At 39.1% G+C, this 24288-nt stretch overlaps 1 protein-coding gene across 5 annotated transcripts in view; it reads left to right on the top strand.

The window, feature by feature from the left end:
* The window catches only part of ZNF423 (zinc finger protein 423), a 238121-nt gene that overhangs the window by 140411 nt on the left and 73422 nt on the right, over window positions 1-24288 (top strand). For 4 of the 5 annotated variants that reach the window (XM_069793619.1, XM_069793621.1, XM_069793620.1 and 1 more), the window contains one exon: window positions 6649-6733. The exons of the other annotated variant lie outside the window; for it this stretch is intronic. In XM_069793619.1, coding sequence (XP_069649720.1) covers window positions 6649-6733 — 85 coding nt within the window. The remainder of the gene's footprint in view (window positions 1-6648; window positions 6734-24288) is intronic. 5 annotated transcript variants of the gene reach the window in all.

Genomic DNA, 24288 nt, shown 5'->3' with positions numbered 1-24288 from the left:
TCTGGAAAAGCTGGGGCATTTGCATGAAAAAAGGAGGTGCTGAGTACCCAAAACAAACAAAAAAATCTGATCTGTCAGACTTGAGGAGTGAGATTATTTCTTACCAGGGGACTAAACATGAGCAGGAAGATAAAGGAATTTTTGAGGAAAAATGTAGTGAATTCCACGCTACCCCCCAAATTCTCACCTAAAACAAATTTCTGTGCTAAAGAGCTTGTCTTTATGGATGTCTGTCAGAGTGAACGTTGTGAGGCTGCTTGGATGTCTGTGTGCATATGTGTATGCTTGTGCATGTGTGTGTGTGTGTGTGTGTGTGTATGATTTTAAAAGTGATTTTAAAAGGATCTGCCTCATGGCCCTCCTGCAAGATAAGTAGTTTTCTTAGCAAATCTGGAAAATCTTGTCTAATGCAGGTTACATACAAGCGTGCTCTCCTTTACTGTTCACAGATAGCCTGCTTTCCCATTTCTTAGCTTACAAGATACTTGGGAACATGCAGATCCAAGTAAGGTTTCAGAAGCCTACTCAGGAGATTAATATCATTTGCAGTTTATAGTCTTTTAAAATTATTTGTTGACGTTTTGGTTCAAGAATGGGCCAAGTCAGTCCTTCCTCTGTCAGGAACAGATGGAATGAGAAGTAGATTTTGGAAACCTTCTCGGGAGACCAACAGCAGACACATCTGAGTATTGATATCATCTGACATTTTTAATTAAACATGATGGGGTGAGATTTTCAAAAGTATCTAAGGAAATTAGGCACCCAACTCCTAATGAATAATTCCAGCCGTAGATGCCTGTTTATGTCAATCTGCTAATTAAAGCACCCACAAACACATCTTACTGCATTAAAAGAACCTGAAAATACCATTCAACTAGAACACCAGAGGCTCAGTAAGAGAAGACCCTAAGTACGTCCTGAGGATGCAGACTGAGATGCCTCCAATAGAGCTGGTGCAGGCTCTGTCCCCTGCTGGACTTGTGAGCTCCGGCTCAGCGCTGGGGCATGCGGGGCAGCAGTGTCTGGCTGAGCTGGGCTGTGCATGGCCAGCTCAGATCATGGCACTGCCTGCCCCAGCACCCTCTGGCCTCAATGCCCCGTTCCAGGCTTCTGAGTGAATCCCACAGAAAGTTTAATTTCTTTTTTTTTTTAAATTTTTGCTTTTTTAGTAAAACAAATGGATATTGTTCCTTCTGGGTGTGGTGAATGTGTGACTAAGCCTCCAGGCACACACACACTGAATTCTGCAGAAGAATGAGGAATGGAAATATCCCTCCTTCGGTGTGATACCTTTTGAGAGTTCAGCTGGGGCTCTGGCTAGGTCATTCTCCTTCCTCCTCCTCAGGCCTTTATTTCCATCTAAATTCTTTAAAACACCTCTGTTCTCTTAGGTAGGACTAATTCTTCATATGGCTGGGCCTATAGCCTAAAGTATTACCTTTTCTTTCCTATCGACTATCAGAAGCAGAATACATTGCCATTTTCTGCTCTTATTTCTTGCTTTAACTCTTTCTTTTCAGTGACAGCTTCCATACTCGTTCTCTCAGGGGAGAGTTTTAAGTTCTTCAATAAGGTAAATGCTTTGAATTTCATACCATGAGGAAAGGTCTTAGTTCCTTTCTAGAAGATAATGAAAAATCAGCACTTGTGATGATGGCAAATGGTACCTTCAACAGGTGACTACAGCCTGCACATATGCTACTATCAGAGACCTTTATGGTATGCATCCCAGGAATAGATATATTGTTATTAGGAGTAATTCATTATCTTACCCTTCATTATAGGTACAAGACCTGAATTCTGATATCAGTTCACATGGAAACTATTGGTGTTTCACTCAGGTTACTCAAGGCAATGAGTGCCCTTTGTGCCTGCCTAGCACAGGGGTTTTCAAAGAATTATGCTGTCTTTTAAATGGTGATAAATCTCTGTATTTCAAGAATAGTGTTTACTTAACTTCATTGGCTTCATAGCAAAGCTAAGCAAGTTGAACACGATCTCTCTTGTCATCTTGTTAGCATGCTGCGCACAGGTAAAATACCATTTTACTGGAGGAATCTTAAGTGCACAATGCATGTAGAGTAATCTGCAGATGTCCAGAGAAGAGCTGCTTCTCTCCAATTCTTGAGCACTGCTACATTTCTTTTTTAAATACCTTATTGATTTTTCTTTCTTAAACAGAAAAGCTGTTGAAGATTAGGACAAGGTACAGTCAGAAAGAAAATATAGGGAGATTAGATTTTAAGTAGTGGGTGTATATCTCAGAGTAAATAAGAATAAGCAGAATGAAATCCAAGCAAGTGGAAAAGATGACGATGACATCCAAAATCTGTAACTTCTTTCAATGTCGGAAATCACTCCACCTGCAGTTATACTTTCTGAATTGAAGAAGTGAGCATGGAAGCCTAAAGGAATTTCAGAAAAAAACCTTAAATGAAGATTTAACCCCAAAGTGAATGAAAGGAAGAAAATAATATTAGCTCTTGATGAATAAAAAATGAAAATATTGGGGAAGAAAAAAAGATAGAGCAGGAGAAAAAGAACAATTTCTTTTTACTCTGTGTATTCAAGTCTGTGTATGCACAATGGATATAGCACCACAATGAGAGTACGAATATTTTGTTATGTTTTGAGTTTTTTACTATTGAATTTTTGGAGGTTTTGTGCTTAAAATCAGTTGGAGACAGCAACATGAGGATCAGAAACCACTCAGAATTGCTTGGTGGTTTGGGGGGTTTTTTATCCGTAAGACTGAAAAGAAAGCACATAACCCTTGAAAATACTGCTGTATTGTTTCTTCCTCACTTACATTTTAGTATGGCAAACAACTGGGAAGAAATATCTGTGAATTGATAACCTTTGTTTCTAGGACGTCTTAACTAGGATCCAATCATGATGGTCAACAAAGATAGTTTTCCAGATGGACAAAGTTTTTGCCTTGTGTACATGGCAACATCTGCATTGGAGGATTTGTTATTAGGAGATCTTAAGTCAAGTCAATGGTCTTCCACAAGGAACATCACTAAGAAGAATAGATAAAATACACCTTAGTAGTAAAAGATTGCTCTAACATCAATTTGTGTTTGATTCTTACAGTTTTACATGAGCTATTTGGTTTGGCTAGGACTTAAGTTTTTTTTTTTAGATGAGCATTGCAAGTGGAGGTACATTCCAGTATCTTGGACATGTAAAGCTCAAGACCTTTTTTTTCTGTTATGATTGTGTCAGAGGTAATGCCTTCATGTTTTTCTGAATGTATTTCTGTGTGTGGGAGCTTCAGTTTTGAATACGTTTTATTAATTCCTTTTAACATGTCTTCTAGAGGAATGTGTATGTCTTGAGAAACATGACTGGTTGTTTAGTGTTGAGATTTCTCATTGCCCCTTGTAAAGCTGGAGTCACATTTCAAGCTGCTCTTTCTCTTACACAGATTTATCCTTATTTTGTACCATAGTTATCATAAACAATGCTTGTTTAACATTGACAATGGCAAATGATTAGACTTCAATTAAATTTCCATCTTGAATGGTGTTACTATTTTTAGCCCACCTAGGTTATTTGGACTGAAGAAACAAAGGAGGTGGCATAGAAAATTGGAAGAATGGACCCTATTGTGTTCCTTTTCTCAGTTCCTTTTCTCCTGCACACTTTCTTGGATTCAATTCCCTCTCTTTGTTCTCCCCCGCATCCCTTCTCTTCCCTTGTAAATCCACTTGAATGGAGGAATATTTTCTTTGTTGAACAGGAAACCATTTCCAGATTTAAAGGAGGACAGTCTGGAAAACCCATGGGAACAATAGTTACTTCAGAAAAGAAACCAGAACCTTCTGTTGTTATTACTACTATTTTGTGCCAAGATTAGAATTAAATATCTGGACTTAATGGGGATTGAGGTCTCAGCTGAAGGCCTGCTCATCTGGTCTCTTATGTCACCTAGATGCTGTCACCTAGACTCTGTTAGCTCCTCAGAATGTGGGCACATTTGTTGTACCACTTGTGAAGACAAAACTTTAAAAAGAGATAACTGACCCATTAATAATGTTTGTGAAGCCATGACACCCACAAAAATGGTAGTAGAAGATGATATTTGGTACCCCAAATAAAACAGCCTTGTATTAAAACTAGTGATCCCCATTTACTGAGAATGGAAGTCTGGTTTTGTGACATTCTTTTAAAGAGAATTATTAATGAGCCAAAAAAACAGCTCTTCCATCTCTTGCATATACATTTGGGTGCTAATCTAGCTATAGCTATTTCGTGGCCTGTATGAGGCCATTTATTAACCTCAGGCGGGGTACCCTATCACAAGAACCATTGCCTCAGTTAAGCTGCTCTTTTGCATGCATGTGTCTCAGCTGAGGCTAAAGATAATACTCAGAGGAAGTCTGAAATCTGCCGTCTTCTCTGAGGGGTGGTCACGTCAAGCGGAGTGTTTTATAAGTTTGTGAAATGGTGTGGAGGAGTTCGCACTGGGTCTGTGGATAAACAAAGACATCCTGTCTCCAGATCTGTTAGTAAGTAGCTTTCAGAAGCACCGAAATTGATTAAAAAAATGAATCCTTTGTCTGTGTTTAATATAACTTTAAAGGTTTGAAATAGAGTTGAGCTGCAATATTGTCCATTTTAGCTAGTTACTTAGGGAACCCTCATAAACAGAGATAAGTGTTGAACAAGGCACAACACTTAGTAATCTTTGAAGTTTTAAAGAAGAGGAAGGTTTCAAGTTTTAAATGTGACCACATGAATCATTCACCACCCAATCCCACTTTTCACTTCCAAGGTTTTTTGTGTTTTGTTTTGTTTTGTTTTTTCAAAGTTAGGAGCCCTCAGCATGTGTATGCCAGTGTGTTTGAGAGGACATGTGTATGTATGTGTGCTGTGCTCGTCTGCCGGAATAGATTCCCAAGAAAGAGTGCTGCAGAAATCCAGCTGCTTTTCTATTAACAGCCTTGATTTCCGAATGGACTCCAGGAGGATACTTTCTTGAGCTGCCTAGGGATAACTAGCCAATCCAAACTATTTCCTTTTATATGGTTGGCTGTGTCAGGTTTCGGCCAATGGAGTATAGCCTTCTTCCTATTATCGTGTTAATCACCCATTGTTATTTTAGCCTAGAAAGCCCTGCCTGTATGCAAACACATACTGCGTACAGAATTCATGGAATACACATAACATCTATAGACTGGTGCATTTGTTATTATGGTATTAGAGCATGTTCATTAACCTCCAGCAGACTAACTTGTTGCCATTGATGACATGGGAAGTAGTTAAGAAGCTCTTGGCAGCACCTAATTTGTTCTTTCCTCAGCAGGTGCTTGAGGAAATTGGATCCCATGCGCAGAGGGGGTGACAGCAACTCCTCTGTTTAACTCAAAACTTCTGACTTATTACTGCTGTCCTAAAAATGGGATTCTTTACCTAGGTGTGGGGTGGAGGCTGTAAGAAAAAATAATGTGCATCTAAAAGTGCACAAAAAATACCCGCAAAATATTTTGCTTCAAAAAAGTTAAGAGGTGTTGTTTACTGAATTGAGTTTCTCAGTGTTAATGGCTTGGGGTTCTCATCAATTTCTTGGCTAACTGAGCTTGTGGCCAGTGCATGGAGATTCCACATATGTTCTGCTGCCATCCACTTTAGCTGTAAGGATACAGACTGCATGCTCATGCCTAGTGGCAAGTGTTGCAGTAGGAGTTATTCTCTAGGAAAAAGTAGGCACAAAAGGCCCAATTTTTTAAAATTGCACGTCAAAAGATGTCTATTTAGATAGCATATTCCCGTGAAGTAAAAGAGCATGCACATTAGACCAATGCAGCTTAATCCTGCTTTGGGAAGTAAGACTCTTTGCAAGTGTACAAAAGCTTAGCATTCATGTTTTGGGGGTTTTTTTCTGAACCTGGATGTCCAACTTGTCAACATGCATTTTAATTTCTGCAAATGATTTCTTGGGTTTTTTTCCTGTCATGTTGCAAAAGTACATGCACCATTGTCAATCTGAGTGCAAACCCCATTTTCCCTATTTGAATAAATGGTTCATGTAATTGCCTCTTCACACTGTCTCCTGACTTCTGCAGCTAAGCCTCTCTGGTATGACTCTGAGACGGAGAAAATACACAACAGATTGTGCTAGGAAACAATTCTTTGTGGTAATGCAGTTTTTCCAGGGTTTCTGATGGGATACCATTACAGATTATATTCTTTCCTTTTGTCCTTTGCTTCCTCAACTATAGGTGTTTTGCCTGCTGTATTTTGAATTTAACTAAAAATTGAATTTTTTGAGAAAGTTGATCTTTTTTCTGAAAACAGAGTTACCTGTCAATGTCTTTTATTTCACTCCGTAGGAATATTTACTGCATTGGGTTAAATGACGTGCAATCTGATTATGGCTCAAGTACTCAATCAGATTTTCAAGTACTATCGTTTGAAATTTTTTAAGTTGAAATTAAAAATTCTTCTAAAGCAGGCTGTTAATTACAGATTGTATTTATGGTCCCAGAAGAGCCCAGCCCAACTTGATGTCTTGTTGGGGACATAGGAGCAGAAAAGGCCTCAGTGGAGGAAAGATGAAGCACGTAATATGCTATATTCATGATCACACTTGCCTTATGCTACAGTGCAGTTTTCTCTAATCTCTTTTTGGTTATTAAACAGAAAAAGACCTATCAATGCATCAAGTGCCAGATGACCTTTGAGAATGAGAGAGAGATACAAATCCATGTCGCTAACCATATGATTGGTAAGACATTCTTTAAACTAGGCCACTCATCGGCTGCTTGTTTTTTGCTACTCTTTGAAATTCACTATTCTAATAACTTGTTAATATTCATGCTGTAATTTATTTTTTTTTATCTTTCAAGGAAAATGATTTTGATGTAATGATTCTTCACTTCAAAGCTTTTTAAATATGTGGTTATAAAAGTGTTACTGCTGAGCTTTTTTCCTTATCCTTTTGAGTCCTCATGTAGCATTTTCATTTATATTAAAATCAAACTTTTGACAGTATCTTCCATTTGGTAGCATAAATTTCTCTCTATCCATGTAAAAAGTACTTGCCAGTTGTCAACCACTTAGGAGCAATTATGTTTCAATTTTGTATGTCATGACATTGAATAGATTTAACTGCTAGCATTTTCCCAGCTAAGTGTGGTGAATTCCTGAGGAACATTGTCAAAACAAAACACTTACAGAGTTATTTCAGTAGGTTTTTTTCTTCTTTTTCCAACAATTCTGGACTTCAGAAAGTTCAACTTACATACAAGTGTTTCAAAAATCAGTGCTTGCTGCCTTCTACTACAGTCCCGTCGCAAGAGTTTACAGTAAAGTGTTATTGTAAACTGATGGGATGTATTTCTGCTGCAGCTGTATGATTGCTTTTCTGATGAACACAAGAATTGTTTTTCCTGTCTGTACAGATGTTATAAATATATGTGTTGGCCCAAGAGGTCAGTTTATTTTGATGCGTAGACCACAGAGGAGTTACTTACACATGCCACTGTAGGCATATGTTGGATGAGATCCTTCAAGGACCCTACAGTGCACTCTGTGTGTCTCATATGTTCATATGCAGCATTTATCTCCCATAAGCATAATGGTTTTCCTTCAACAATTTTACATTTAGGAAATTATTCTCCCGTCAATGCATGTATGTAACTCCTATTATCTTTGAAGTGAATTATGCATAAATACCAGAAACAGAGAAATACAGACTGACACGGTCTTCGCACCCCCACCCCCAAATGAAAAATATACATGTCAGTCACAACAATTTTCATCTGAGAGCCAGGCAGGAGTTTGAAGTCAATGTCAAGCAGGTTAAGATGAAGATATTTAAAAATGTTTGCTTTAGTAGCAGGTGTTAATGTAATCTCTTGTTTGCAAGCTTGAAGAGTGAGATCCTTGTTAATTGGACCATAGTGATTTCACGTAGCTCCCCCCTAGATTTTTTTCAAGAAGCCTGAAAGAAAGAAGTCCTTAGGCAAGCTTAGCACTTGTTTCAACTTAATTTGTGATCCAGTAGCTAATAAATTATTTTTAAATACAAAGGTCATGAAGTGCTGAGTTAAGGTTCTGCTTGATTTGAGAGGGGAGTTCTTTTTCCTTTTGGAAAGATGTAATTTCTTCATTTTCCAGTGACTGATGTTTGAAGTTCATTTTTATATATCCCCAAATTAGTGCCATCTAGAATGATATATGATGAATGAACATGATGATATATATGACATGACAAGGTTCACTATTAGTTCTATTGGAAAACAACAGTGGTGAAGGCATAGGAGGCTGAGAAGTGTGGTGCTGCTGATTGTGAAAACTGTACCTATTGTTTCCTTGAAGCTGTACATAAGTTATTATACATATTTGGAAGAACTCTATATAAATACAAAGATGCATATGGAGTCAGTTCTGTACACCTAGAACATTGTAAATACCAGGACATGGTAAGAAAATGTGTGATTATTCCATTGCGGTGTCACGTCTTTGTGTCGCTTTGCTGAGATATGGACTGAGAATCTTCATTAAGCTCAAGTCATCACTTTTTTTTATGGTGCAGTTTAGGAGAGAGTGAAGTATAGAAACCTTTAATATGGAGCCAAGCTTCCTCCCACTCTGGGCATCTCAGTTCACAAGGCTCTTGGGGCCCCTCTCCTTCAAGACATGTGACTGCTTCTGAAAAGGTGTTGCGAGTGAGTCTGCTGTTGGTATTCTGCTGTTCTTTACTGGGGAATACTGAAGGGGAAAGGAGAGACTAGATGTCACCGTTTTTCCAGCAATAAATGCTGTGCAGATTTTTGATGTTAATTTGCATTGTGCTGAGTGAGTAATAGTAAGGAAAGTGATGGATTGCCTCTTGGGCTTGCTCCTGTGCCCTTTGTTCAAAGCCTGAGAGCCTTGATCCCTTACTCAGGCCATAGGAGAGACAGGCACGTGCCTGCTTACCACTGAGGCTGGTTTATTGCTTACAAAATAAGGGGTGCAAGAGTTTCCCTTCTCTGTGTTAGACCAAGTCTAGCCAGATGGGCAGTGAGAGAAAGAAGCTAATATAGCTGTTTCTGCAGCCCAGGTCTGTGTCACAGGGGTTATTAATGTCATTGTTGTCAATTCAAGATCTACAGATGAGGATTTGTTTGTGCTGGGGGCAGGCACTGAGATCCCAGGGTGAACATACGGGCATTTGGGGGGCAGGGGGGAGCTTGCCCTCAGACTGTGTCTACTCAGGAGCTTAGGGTTGGACTCATCTCAATGAACTTGTATCTGTCTAAAATTAAAGTGTCTGGTTTAATATAGTCATTGAGATGCTATCTGGGGAAAATGAATGATTGATACCAATCTAAGATAAGAGTTTGCGTAGGATAAGCATTTCCAGGGAGAGATTTTTATCTCTCTTTTGAATTTGAAGTGAGCCAAGACAATGAAGTTAGCCTTGACATGTAATTTTTAGGTAAAAAACCCCTTGGCTTTGATAATCCAAGACTTCTCAGCAGCACTTTCTTCTCATACTTTGAGAAACACAAAATCAATAGTTGAGATATCCTAAGCACTTGGTTACAGTTTTATTCTGCTCAAGTGACTGTCAACAAAGGAATCCCTGCTCTGTAGCAGCGACACCTCTTAAGTATCAGTGTCTGTAATATGATTAAAGAATTCAATTATTTCTTACATCGTAGTCTTAAAAAGTGCATCCAGTTAAGTTGGCTGTGCCTCCCTTTTCAACCTCTCAGCTCCTCAGTCTGGAGTCAGAGGCCATGCTCATAATTCATGGAGGTAGGGGGTTTATTTTTTTCAAAGCAGTATGCAGGGAATTTCCAGTGCTACTCCCACACACCGCTTTGAAAAATTACCCTTCTGCACTCTAGCCCTTCATATCCTGTGCACAAGCACAGAGGCACATTGGGTCCTGCGCAGGGTCCCTGGGGAAGGAGCAGGCTGGATACATCCCCAGAGGAGGTAAATGGTAGATGTTTTGTTTCATTTTACACTGGGGCCTGCAGAAGGGCTGTAAGCAGCAACAGATCTCCTCAGCTGCTGTTAGCCAGGAAGGGATCTGTTTAGAAATGTTTTCAGCTGGGGAGGCGTTCGGGGTAGAATTTTTAGCAAGCAGAGGTCTTTGAAACTTTGCACTGATTGGGGCTCCTTTGAAACATTTCCATGCCCATGGAAAGGGGATCCCCCTTTGAAACATTTACAGGCATTGGGGAGTCCACCTGGGACTATATCAAAAACTTTCAGTAGTTCTTGCTGCCTCTGTACTTGCTTGCCTCCTGTTGCGTTGACCTGGCAATGTTTAAAGCTTCTCCCCCTTATCTCCCCACCTACCACTGCCTCTGATGTGCACTCTCTATTAGATGCAGGGGAAGATGGGCGTAGGCAGCCATGGGCTCTACAGGGGGCACTGAGCAGCCTCGGCAGCAGCCCGAAGCACGGCAGTCTGTCAGTGCCGATTCTCCCCAGTGGCTGGGGGAGCCGTGGAACTTCAGTCTCCATCACAGGGCTACCGCCGAGTCCCCACGGCACGCAAGCGGTGGCTGCATCAGGGAAAGGGCTCTGGCATTCCCCGTCCCTCACTGCCAAGGGAGCCCCTCAGAACCCTGCGCAGGGAACACCAGGATTTGGCCCAGGGTTTTCCTACTCGATTTTCACAACTGTGCTGTTCCCACACCTTGGCCGGGTGCCCTGATTAATATTTTTAAGGGTGCACAAAATTCCACAGACTTGTTGCTCTCCAAGCAGGTCAGGTCACCCAGTATCAAGGGAAGGCGCATTTGGATCTGTGCTGGGGCTCTCAGCTGTTTGGGTAAGTAAGTGAAGTGTACATAGCAGCACTTCTCTCTGTCTCGGTTAGATGGGGGATGTTTTCTGTTTAATGTTCAAAGAAAGATGAACAACTGTCCCCACCCTTCTTTCTCCCTTTCTCAAAGAAAGTCTCCTGGCAAACGTGCCCAGGAAACTCAACCAGGTGCAGTTAGTACTGGAACAGTGAAAATAATGATTCCTGATCGTGCTCTAACACTGGGATTGCTGCAGGACCTTCCTGCCTCCAGCTCCAGAGGAGTATAAGTGTTTGTGGGCTCGCAAGAGGCTGTCCGACTCCTCGGAGCTCAGCAGAGCCCTTCCCCAGTGCTGCTCCTGTCCTTACACGTGCAGTTGCCAGCACTCCCAGTCAAAATTCACATATGAATGCCAGTCAGCAGCAAAGGAGGGAGGGAGGTGCAGGCTGGATGTGTTGTGGTATACGCGATGTGAAGCATGAGGCCCTCTTTGTGCTTTGAGAGCCACTGGGGACAGAAGGGAGTGCTGGAGGGAAAACTTCCAGAAGTCACATTGAAATTGTTCAGTGGTCTGGTCCTTGGACTGCTGTCTGGATAAATACCTCCCTGTTCGATGTGATGGGAACAACCAAGTTAAACACTGTGTTTGGAGGAACGGGGAGAGTTTTCCGAGTACTGCCCTAAGCCATGGCGTATCATACATTGTATGTAGTGTAGGACTCCCAAGTATCCGAATTACCTTTCCTGCCCTCAGAGATCATGTTTCAAGTTCTGAAAACACTCTGCCAGAATTAAACAGAAAGAGGAGTGATAACATCCATCCACAGTTATGTTTCTTTCAGATGCATAGAAGTGTTCTAAACAAAAGCGACCAAATACAGGTTTGTTATTTTGTTAACATTTAAAAATAACATAATATTTAAAAATAACAAAATAAGTTTGTTGCTCTTAAAAGGTCAAACTGCAATACTAACTACAGAAATAATTTTCTAAAAAGCAGCAATTTAGAAAGGTGATTTTATGTTTGAAAGAATTAGCAGTTGATACCAAGGTCAGTCACTGAGATGAAACCAGCACAGTGGTGAAGGGGATGAGATAGTACTCAAAATCAAATGTAAGCCAATATATTCCCAGTTATGTTTTCCTTTTCTGTTTAAAAATTGAAGCAAACAGTTTTATCTTTTGGTTTAGGAACTCATATTTTTCATAAATTCAGTTCTTAACAAAATTGCTAATTATATAAATAAAAATTCAGACTCATTTTGGATGGTCTTGGGCTCCTGTCTGTCACAGTACATTCTAAGCGCATGTGTATGTGAGAAGGATGTAGGTAAGGATCATTTTTGCAGAACTGACTTTTATACATGTGGAAATACTAGCCCTGGGCATCTCTGATGGGGATGTGAAACATTTCTGATACTCAGGCCTGATCTTGTGAAGTGCTTTGTTCCTCGTTCTCATTGATTTGGCAGTTGAGGACAGCTAACACTTCTCAGAATCTCTCTTGTAACAAAATATCTTTTATTTTATATGAAATAAATGTAGCCAATATTGGAAGAAGGGCAGCTTTAACTCTTGTAAAATTCCATTTTCCTGTGTATTTTGTTTAACACAGTACTTGAATTCTAATTGATTTAAAGTTTAAGGGTGCTATTTGATAAATACATTCCCTTCCATTAAGATACTGCCATGACATTGTGTACTGAGACAAAACTGTTTAATTCTTGAGGGAAACTCTTCAGACGTAAGCACTAGTGTTAGTTAAAGCATATACGTGGTAGCAATGATGACATTGTAAAGCACTATCTTGGTAATAGCTTTCAGGCACGAAGGCAAATAAAAATGTGCCAGATTGTTTTTGAAGCATTAGATTCAAATTATCAACAGGAACATATTTCTGGACTCAAGAGCTGAATGTGTGAATTAATTATGGACACATTAGGAACTCAAAAATATTTTTTTAACTTTGATGTTTGTAAAGCATATTCCAAGTAATTGCTCTTTTAATGCAGAAATGAAGGTACAACCTTCATATATTTACCCAGTGCTTGCTTCAATATCCAATTCTATGTGGACTTGCCTTAATTAACAATACGTACTAGACTTTCATTTTGCAGTGGCTGGCTATTGTGAAAGATTAATTTTAGGAAAAAACAGCTAAGTGTACTTATCTTAACAGTTGAATAACATACATGATGTTTCCACATGCACATGAGAGCCTTAATCCCACCGCATGTGAGTGCCGCGGGCTGGCCGGAGTCCTCCCAGCGCCACTGCAGAAGACTTTGCCCGAGTTGAGCAAGCTGCTGGCTCGGGCTCTTGGGCAGAGGATTTGCTTATGCCAGTAGGTCCTCATGTTATTTCATCCAACTCCAAGCCCTGGGTTTCTATTTTTTCGTGTTAATTGTTTTTAGCATTAAGCACTTGTGCAAGTAGTTAAATAACATTGTAATGAATATAGTGTACAAAAGGCTAGAAATGTTTCATTTTAAAAGCCACACTTTTTAACAATGAAAAACACTGAAAGCCAAACTGCCATTGCTAACAGACAGAAGAAGCTCCCTTTAGTATAAACAATATTGGCCCTTAATATAATCTATTACTTAATTGGTTTCTTACTTTGAAACTTGTTTCATAACATTACATTTTTACTGTCCCTTCCTTTCTAAGGCTGGAAAATTCATTACCCAAAATCTTAATAATTTTGTCCCGTTGTACTGTGCAGATGTGGCCTCCTGCAATTGTTATCTATGCGTATTTGTTCATACAAATTACTCTGTTTCATGAGAATGTATTTTGTTTTGCTTGTTTATCTACCAGGAAAGAAATAACATTTCCCTTAATGTATTCATTCACATACTCCTTTTGCATTTTTCATTTCATTTACAACTTGGTAATAGTAGTTCAGTTTTCACTGACATTTTTATGGCTGCTATGACAACATTCCTGTTTTGCATGATACATGCATAATCGGCTACGATCACAGTTTTACATTGCTTTCATTCTTTCTTAACTGTGTTAAGATTCCTTACAGCCTCTAAACTCAATTTTCATATGCAGTTGTGATTACACCTGTTTAAACATTTTCCTGGTAGTTTCATATTTATTCATAAAGGGAGCAGTTGATAAAACACCTTTTCTGCAATCAGTCTGAGTTTTAAGTGTGATGTTTCTTCAAAGTTATCATTAGCAAGCACCTCAATCTATAGCCCCTTTCAACATCAGTTAGGCAGTGTGGTAAAAAATGCTATTTTTCAGTAAACTTTGCTCTGTGTAGCAGTGATTTCTCTGAAAGTGTAACTTGTTCTTCATTTTTATTAATGCTATTAACCTTGAAAACTGTTGTACGTTTGTATTTAAGAGTCTGCAGACATGCTTTCTGCCTGTCTCTCAGATATTTTATGTGTGTGTGGCCATGTATCTCTAAGTTCACAAACAAATTTCTTAGCCCCTCTTTGCTAATCTTGAACCTGGAAAAGAAAGCAAGTCCTCACCATATGGGTTTGGGTTCTCCCTGCAGATGGCAAAATGACTCTACTTCTTCCCAGTGGAGAGGTCAGCACCCCTGTGTCCTACTTTTGAGGAAAAAAACACCAGAATATTTCTTGGGGGTGGAGGAGGGAGCAAACCCTCCATCATATATAGGTGTAGTCTTTAGACTTCAATAAATAATGTTTTCAGGAAGTTCTCCTCATGTGAATTGTGGGACTAATGTCTGTATCAGTTCTGTCCTAAAATCTAGGTGTTGATGATTTCGTTATGGGAGCTTAATAACAGATAATGGTTTTATCTCGAGAAAGTAGATGTTACCCCCATTTCTTCTTTATTTGCCAAATGAATTTACTGGTTTGAAAACATCAGGTACCAGTACTACCTTTCTTGAGAGACAGAAAGCTTTGTGCCTTTTTGCAAAAGATAGCTGAAATATGAGAAGTGAATAAGGAACAAAGAAATGAATGTTTAGCGAAGCTGGAAAAACCCATATTAGGTTGGTTAGGAATTAGCTTAGGCAGAGTTATAAAATACTCTTTTTACCTCTTTAGGGAAACCTAGACAAGGTTCCAGACTGTTTCCAGTCATAGGAAAATGGGAAAAGAAAGTATATAATATTAGTAAACTATAGTTAAATTCCTTTTCTACTGATAAAATTCTTGATTTCACTCTTTCTGAATATCTGGTTCAATATTCAGCACTTCTGAGCACTGGACCTAAAATGTTTATTTTTCTTCTTTTTATTATGGAACAACCCTCTGGTTTTGAATCAGTACGAGTACTAGCATACATATGCTGAACCCTAACTCTAGTTATCAGAGAAAAATGGTTTGTCTATATGTTAAAGGCCCAGATTTGTTCCTCCTGTTACTTGGTTGACTTCAAAGAGAGACAGTTGGCCTGTTGCCTTTAGCTGTGGTTCAAACTAAACAGCATCCTTAACCTTGGGGGAGAAGATTTAATCTGATCTTCTGGAACAAGAGGTTACCAACTGACATGGCCCTTAAAAAAAAATAAAAAATTCTATTTTGTCATAGCTGGCAAGCAAGTCAAATCAAGCACAGCCCTCCCTGTATGCTCTGCCTGTTCAGAGTACTGGCACCTTTTTTTTTTTTTTTTTTTTTTTTTTTCCCATTTGTGGAGGGAAACTTTTCTACCCTGAGGTTCCTTACAAGTGATCCCCATGAAGGAAGCCCATGTAAATTCTTTAAATGCTTTTACCTTTTTTAAATGTTTTGAGGCTCCCAGCACAGATGAAGCCTTTGCACGAATGGTCTTCTCTGTCGTTTGTACCAGATGTGCTTGCTTGCTTGTAGCTTGCTTTTCGTTCAGCTTCTTAGTAACTTTTGACAGCTTTGGGCCTTTGTAAGAATCAGAAGGTTTTTAATTGAATATTGTGACTTGGCGGGCTCATTGTATGCCATTTTAAAAATTAAATGTCTTTAAAAAATAAAAAACTTACCATTCTTGCAACAGCCAATAAACCACTGTGTGATTGCACAGTAACCTTGAGGAAGAAGACTTCAGGTTCTCCCTGTCAGTAATGTCAAACTTAAAACAACTGGCAAATCATGGTTTTATAAAGGAAAAAGCTTCTTTGTCCTGCCACAACTAAAAAAACCCAAAGAAACCATGAATATCATGGTCTTCAGAAGACAGAGCTCCATAGCAGGCCAAAACACCTCACTGGTCATGGCGTTTTCCACAGTCATCTTTCACTACGGCTCTCTCCTGCCTCTTCTCCGCTTTGTGTTTTGTCCTGCTGGCACAAACCCAGGGACAGATGGGGTGAATGAGGTGCTGACCCCATGGTGAGGAGTTGAGCCTTCTAACCTCCTGCTTCCTGTAGGAACAGGCCAAAACCAACTTGATCTGGTGTTTCCTTCTTTTGCACCTCCTGAATTGGTGGAGAAGATGACTGCAAAAAATGGCATTGCAGGTGGGAAGTACCCAGCACACTTCTGATGTGTATAAATCACTACTTCAGTCAATCACAGCCTACTTGAGATTTAATCCTGCCTTCAGATGCACATCATCCATTGTCTGGTGGATAGTCAAGGGCCTTAGAAAATGACCAAATCTTTTGAACATTATTTGTGTAACTGTGAAGTGTTTAGAGATTATGATGACTATATCTTATTCTGTATTCACAGGCAAGTTTTTCAGCATGGTTCAGGCTAGGTAGATCCATTGGTTTTAAGTTTTGCTCCAGGTAGAGTTTGGATGTTTTAAAGGATCGACATCAACTAGCACCACTGGTATGTACTCTGCTGTTAGGTTTTGCACGCATCAGCTATCTTGTATTATTGGGGTATGGCAAATATTTCTTAAACCCCATGACTGTGAGTTATATCCAGGAATAAATATTGACAACAAAAGTTAAATGATGAAACCTCATGCAATGAAGAGTAACTGATTCAAGCTGGGCTGGATACAGATAGCTAAAGTTGAAGGGAAGAAAGTATTCCAGTGACATTTTCTCCTTTTTTAACTTTCTAGTTAAGAATTTATCTTTTTTTCTCTTCTTTAAAAAAAAAAAAAAGGGAAAAAAAGGATAGAGCAACTTTTGACCTTTTGATTCAGTAATTATTCTTAAAATCTAGTGGGGGGTGAGGGGGGGAAGCAAAACAACTCTCCTTACCCCTTTAAAATCTTTTAAACTGCTAATAGCTGTGCCTCCACTTATAGAAGAACATCAATGGAGAGAATTTCCTTTGGAGGCTAATTCTAATGTGCCAGAAATTGAAATCAGCAATGTCTGTGTTAAACCTGAATGATGAACTTTCAGGGGATGGGGAATTTAAATTATGAGACATTAGTTGCTTGCTTAGTTTACTTTATATTGCCTTTGAAAATTTAGAGGGAGAATGTTAGGTTTTTTAATCTAAGACTTTAAGTTATATATCCTTTGACTTAGTTCAACAAAGAAAAATTTAAAAAAAATACAATGAAAAAGCAATCTATAACTTTTCTTTTTTTTTTTTGTAATTACAATAATTCAAAAATAATGGCCTGAAATTTAAGTCTGTAGTCCTTTTAAAATTTTCTTTTGTCTCTTAAAAAAAAGGAAGCATTTTGTACTACCCCATAGTTATACAGAAATCCAATACTACAAAAATAGTTAAGGTATCGGAAAAGTTAAATATGTTATTAGAGCTTTATTGAAAGGAAAGCTAGGTTCTTTTCATGTTTTCACTGAAACTTGTAAGGATTTTTTTTTTTTTGTAATTGTGTTAACAGTGTTAACATCCACTGTCAGGGCATCTAATGCCCAGGTACCCATCATACTCTTTGATTGTGGGGGATTTCCATGCATAAGCGTTTCAACTTTGGGTGCCAAAGAGTTCCTGTGGAATTGATGTGGGGAAAACTCACTATGTATTTTCTGAACAGCCTGTTTTGAAACAGAAATGTGCAGTTGCTTGCAAATGCTTCACTGCCAAGCAGCTCAACATGGTGAAGGTTAGCAGTTCTGGAGTTCAGCACAGAAATTTCTTGTAAACTGTTAACTACCAAGTGGTTTGTCTTTTGTGCACTAGTAGTCCCTGCAGTCTAAACACTGGTCTGCAGTTTTAAAGAAAATAGACATTTGTAATGGAGGCTAGGAGGCCAGATTTCAAGTAACACAAAGGTGTGGGTCTGTTACCTCTAGAACTATGAATTAAAATGCTTTTATTATTAACACCTGAAAATATTGAGGTTTGTTTTTCCTTTCAGTGGAAATACTATTAGACCATAAATGTACAAGGTGTAATTATATCTGTCTTGCATCTTGATTCTTCTTTGAGCAGGACTTACTAGCAAAAGAACTCTAGAGACCCGAAATACTTATATTAAATGGCCTAGTCAAAGAGTTTTCCTATTTTCCTAAGGCTTAAACTGGGGAAGTGGCTGCCATTTGCAGGCTAGCAATACAATAAAAGCACATCATTGTACACAACATTTTATTTGGACAGCTGTATAAAAATGGCAACACACTGTGAAATCCATTAACAGCAAAACATGTTAAATTCAGCAAAATGCATCTCATGTGGAACACTGAATAAGAAATTATAGTCTGAGTTTTACTAGTTGGTTATCAGAGTTTGTCTTGAATGAAGAAAATTGAATTTTTTCCATGCATGTGCCTATAATAATAGTGAATGCTGTACAGTGGGTTTTGAAACTAGTATGCACCTGTAAATTCTCGCCCCACAGACTTTTCCGCAAGGTTTTCACAAATCTAATCTTAATATCCATGAGGAGCCTAAGGGGGTAGTTTCCACTCATGCAAGTAGCTCTTGCTGGCATGTCGGGTCCCACTTGCACCCACTAGCCTTACCTGATTCAGAAACATTTGTAGGGGTAAGTCTTAGGGGATGTAGGAGTAAGAACTCCAACTGGGAATAGATAGATCCTTCCCACCTTGTCTCCCTGCCAGTGCCAGTGAGGACTGCAGTCTTGACAACCAAGAGTAGGTCCTTTGACTCCTGTTGGATTTCCATGCATGGATTTTGCTGTGCATGTAGTAAGACTTTTCAGGGTTAATCAAACAGCATTTAAAAATTAAAAAAACCTCTTGCAAAGTATTTTGCATTTCCATTGTTTGTACTGTTTAACTATGAGATGTTGCTCATCAGGATAGGATGCCATTAAGTATTCTGGTAGAGAGAGAAAAAATGAGTTTACTCTTGCCTGGTAGAAAATGAAACAGCCATGTTAACTTTAGCTCTAATCATGAGATTAAAAGTCTAATGGGGAATAATATAATTTTCAGCCTTCAAAGCCAGCATCAATGACCTTTAGAGTTTTAACAGCCTAAGGATTTATCTTCTAGAAGATGCAAAAACCAGTCTTTTCCTTGACAAAGAAATGAAAGGTGGGTGGATAAAGGCGAACACAAGTAACCGTACGTTGGAGCAGGCTAAATGACTTTTAGTCATATTCAATACAACTCGTGAGAGGTTGTTTCCAGGCTTTATTGCCCAAGCCACCGTCTGCTCTGAAGGGAGAAAATAAATCCAAGGAAGAGCCATGGGGCTGGGGGACAGCGTTTGGGCAGCCCCGCTCCTCCGCCCAGCCGGCCCGTGGCAGTGGCGGCTCTTGGCAGCGGGGCTGAGTGCGCACGCCGCTCGCTTGGAGCAGGTTTGCTGTCGTTCAGGGCTTGTTTCCTGTGTAAAAGCACTGGAATTTCTTGTTTCAGTTCCTGTTTGCCACGTTTGTGAGCTCAGGCTGTTGCTCTTTTGCCAAGCTGGCAGCACGCGGGGGTGACTTCCTGCGCAGGGGATGTAAAAGCGATTCTCTGATTCTTCCTCTGCAGCCATTGGGAGATAAAAGCCAGGACATCGGGGACTGCAAAGAGGGAGCCAAATTATATTTATAATATTAAAGTGAGTGCATTTGTGGTTTTGCCATTCTCCAGGGTTTTTCCTAAGTAGAAAAACATGAATTAGCATTTTCCATTTCCATATATTGACTGGAAAAATAGCCTGCTCTCAATTAAGACCTATAGCTTTTGGGATGTATGCAACAATTTTATAAAATATTTACAGCAATATTTGCATTTTACATGGTATTACAGTTTTTCTTGTGTTTAGTAGAAAGGACTTAGGCCTAAGAGAGGAAATCATCCAGCGTACCAAAAGGGAAATAAATCTAAAATTAGATTGTTAGTATTCACAACAAGGAATGTCCAGTGCTGACTGTTACCTTCAGTAATTATCAAAGGTCAGTTTCCCCACCAGCTATTTGTTACAGCTGCTGTAAGGACCGTGCTCCCTATGCAGAGCTATTGCTATGCCTTTAAAACTGCCTTTGGAAGCAATGGGAGCTTTGTGCTAGACAGATAAATAGAACATTTTTTACCAAATGTAAATGCGCACTGTAAAGAACATAGCTATTTCCTGGATAATTTGCAGTTGTATATTTTATGTTAATTTCACCGAAAATATTGCACCCCTGCCAGGTTTAGTAGAGGCTCACTGTGATATGAATAATTTCTAGCGAATCTTTTTTTTCTTCATTTAAGATTTGGCACCTTTTTAAGATTTTAATAATAGCAACAAGGAGGAAGATTTAGAACAAGTGAAACATTAGAGCCAAAGAAATTCACATTGAGAGCTAATGTAAAATAGCAAGAATAATTACATGGAAAACAGTTTCCACAGATGTTTTTCCTTGTAATGTAATAACTATTTACTAAACTGTTTATTTTAGGCCCTTGGTTTACAATAAAATATTTATACATGCTCTGCTGTAATAAAAAAATATTGACAAAATACTATAGAGATTTTTAAAAGACAATTAGTATTTCTCTGTCTGGCAAGTGAACACAAGAGAAGCAGCGCCAGCCTTGCCACACTCGCTGACAGGAGATCCGGGGTTATCAGCAGCATCCCTTTTGGGTTTGTCAGTGTTTGACTTAGCTAACAGGCAGGCACCGGACTTGTGGCAAACCAGAGGGTAACTTACTGAAGAACATGAAAGTTAACACTCTAAAGACTGTGGAAACATGCTTTTCCACTTCATTTCAGTAAGAAAAACCTTATTCCATTCCTGACATGTTGCAGAATAAAGTTATGTCTTGTCTAAGCAAAATGTGCCTGCTTTAGCAGCAGGTTTAAAGTTTAAGATGCCAGAATCCTGAATCTTGTTCTTAAAAACTGGTGTGGTACAGTAACTTCTTTGAAATACTGCCTGTGGCAGGTTTAAAGCTATTGCTTTATCCTGACCGAGCCACATCTGTCATACACCTGATTTATAAAGTTACTCACGTGCCCATAGAGTGTGTACACTGTGTTACACAGGGGATAGCTGCACCTATGCAGATATAGCAGTGTCTTAGGGTACTGAAATAGTAAATTCAGCAATATTGAAAGGTCTACAGATTCTGCTTTCCACACATAATCTTAAAACGTCTATTCTTCTATTCATGAATATATAGGAGAAACTTTATGTTGAGGTGTCTATGGCCTTACCTGTTAAAATCTTGAACACAGGGTAGTATCCGATAAGGAACTTTGGTTCCTCTGCCTGCCAGTTTCATAATGAAGGATTTTATATTTTTTTTCTTCAGAAGTTATTGTACATCTTTTACTTAACACCAGACTGCCGGCCCACAGCAACTTTAAAAAGAGGCCTCCAGGACAAAAGAGAAGATACCTGTAATTTCGTGGATACAGGCCCTGGTGTCTGTTTGCATTTGAGCACCACCACCATGTTAGACGAACTTGAAGTCTAAAGTCTGAGTAAAGACTGCATGGCTGGATCTGAACCCCCAATGTTTGGGAAGGAGGAAGGTTTCAATATCTAGATCTGAATCCATATTTAGCAGTTCAGGCTCTACTTTCAAGTAGACAATTCCCTTGAGTTTCCACACTAGCAAGTTGTGAGCTTTATCATTGCAGAAGAAACAGGATAGCTGCCCTGTGAAATGATTTGAAAAATGAATTTAAAATATACCATGAACCTCTTTTCTTGGTGAAATGAGTAATGCTCACCTGTTTAAAAATCAGTGATTTGATTGACTACACAGTTTTTTGTCGTGCTGGGTTATAAAGTGCACAAAAAAAGAACAGGGCAGAGCAGAAAACAGCAAGCATGAGAACTAAAACTGAACAAAAGAGGGAGCTAAGAAATCTAAAATGTTCAGTTTTAAGGCAAAATAATCATGGTTACCAGATGCCTTTTGTTGTAAACAGACTTTTTTCCATGGCTGACTTTTACATAGAGGCCAATGCACGCGAGAGGTTTGTTGAGCCTTGTACTGTGCCACACGAAACCACCACTTTTCCCTTTCCCATGGTTTGCCCTTGTGGAGCCTAGCCACAATGGTTTTTTGATAATTAAAAATTGGCTCTCCCTATGAAAGTCTGGATAATTTAATATCAAAATTACAATAAGAAAAATAGATGGTGTAATATGTGCAATATTTTCTGTAAATTAAACCAAAGTTGGGTTCTTGGCTTTTAGCCCTTTGCTACCTTCCTGCCTGTGAAATGTTGATACATTGCAGAATGCTGCCAGGTTATGCAATTATTTCAGTGCAGCTCCTTTTGAGTCATTGGTAGGGTCCAAAGCTAGCATTAAGGAAAACAAAGGAATTTGTGCTTGGAAGTCAGCATTGCTCTGCACACACAATTTTTTTTTTTTTTTAATTTTTTTTTTCTTCAAGGACTATGTTATTGTGTAAGCTAATGATTTTGTTTTTAAGTTATATTCTCAGGGGCATGGACATCCAGAATAATCGAGAATGTACTTTTAATACTGATCCTGTGCAATGTTAGGTCTCTGGTGGAAAAATTGGACCGTTTGCAGGGGCTTGAGCCTTGGATTAACCCCTGCTTCGAAGAACTGTTGATTTGCTGGTGCTGAATATATTTGTAAATTGATAATGTTACCTACATGTAAATTAGTTCAAATGAAAGTAAATTAGCCAGTTCCCTGCCCTCATGCCTCTTAAAAGGCCACTTAGTGTTTATCAGTGTAGAAGTCATTACCTCTGTTGGTAATTTTGAAAACTAAGTACATCTGCCACAGTTCTGCCCTTTGTTGGCCGAGCCCAGCTCACCTGTTTGGCCCTCCCTGCTCCCCCTGCTCCTGGCCTGGCGGTGGGTGGGGGCCTGCCCTCCCCAGGAAAGCTCAGCTCACAGTTCTCTGTCTCCAGCCCAAATCGGAGGTCTCTTTGACCAAAGTGGGAGTCCTGTGTGGGTATGTAAAGCAGAAAAGTGGGATGTAATATCTCCTGTGTGGGTCTGAGAGGAAAGGAGGGTGTGTTTTGCAATTTTGGATTGCTTTTTCTTGGCTATGGACAGGAGTTTAGAAATTTCCCACTTAAATTGGGCAATGTTTATCAGTACTTCTGCATGGAGAAGTAGCATATTAAGAGAGGTAGATAAAGGAGCAGAGCAAGAAAGCACATGCAGAGGAAGACTGCAGAAGGAGGTTTTTTCTCTTTTGAAAATCCATGTGGTATGAGTTATAACGCAAACCTTTTCAAACATTCTTCAAAAACATTCACCCACCTACATCCCTACCATACCACTGCATGTAATGAAACAACTGGGAGAGCGTGTTATTTTAATAAAGCATTGGCTGTTAGTGTCTTTCGTCCTGGATCAGGAAAGGAGTTCAGAGGAACAGATATTGTTGAAGAATCTGTCTCCAATTTTCCCTTGGAACTGCACTTCTAGGGTTTTTAAAGGTTTATGTATTTAACAGTGCAAATCTTCATTTTAGCTTTTCATTTGCTGCTCTGGATTTTTATTAATTTTGCAGTGTTCATTTAAGTCGATCCAGCCCTTTATATCATTTTCAGCTTGAAATATTAGTTCAGAGATAAGCTTTGTTATTAAATACTTAATCTTGAACACTTGTCTTATTTGGTAAGAATTATCTCTGAGACATAGGCAAAGAGAAGTTGACTGCTGTGGTTTTAAAGCAGCTGTAACTGGAGTAGCCCAAGTACTAGTTTACAAAGGTTGGCATCCCTTCAGTTTGCCATCGCAGCAGCTGGACTTCATTAAGTGCTGGTGTTAATTACTGGGAGAGCGTTGGTTCAATATGCATGCTGCAACACTTGGGGTGACACACAAAATAGGAAAAGGGTCACCTTGAAATAGAAGCTTTAAAAAAAAAAAAGCAGGGCTGCCACTAATTTTGTAACTACATTTAGTTCAAACTTATGCTGCAAACAGCAAAATAAGCACTACTGTGTGGTCATAAGGAATGTCTTAATTGCATCTGCCATTGACAAGGCTAGAAAGGAATGTAGGCACAGTGCTGGACTAACTTGCCCTGTAATAAGGGAAGATGTTAATGTTGTATTTTCTATGTGTGTGGTGTGAAAGAGAGGGAGAAATCTTTCTATATTCTCCAGAGTTTTCAAGCCATATACAGTACGGTTTGAGGAGGAATTATTAATAATTCCTTATAGTGTAAATAGCATTCTATGGAGAAAACCTGTTAAGGGCTTGTATCTAAGGAATGTTTAGGGGATGAATGTCATGGAGAATAACACAAAACATGTGGCAGTATAAAACAAGCATTGCTTGGAAAT

The sequence above is a fragment of the Haliaeetus albicilla genome, chromosome 10 (assembly GCF_947461875.1).
Source record: "Haliaeetus albicilla chromosome 10, bHalAlb1.1, whole genome shotgun sequence".
Lineage (NCBI taxonomy): Eukaryota > Metazoa > Chordata > Aves > Accipitriformes > Accipitridae > Haliaeetus > Haliaeetus albicilla.
The sequence above is the reverse complement of the archived record's forward strand: the minus strand, read 5'-3'. Positions and strand labels throughout refer to the sequence as shown.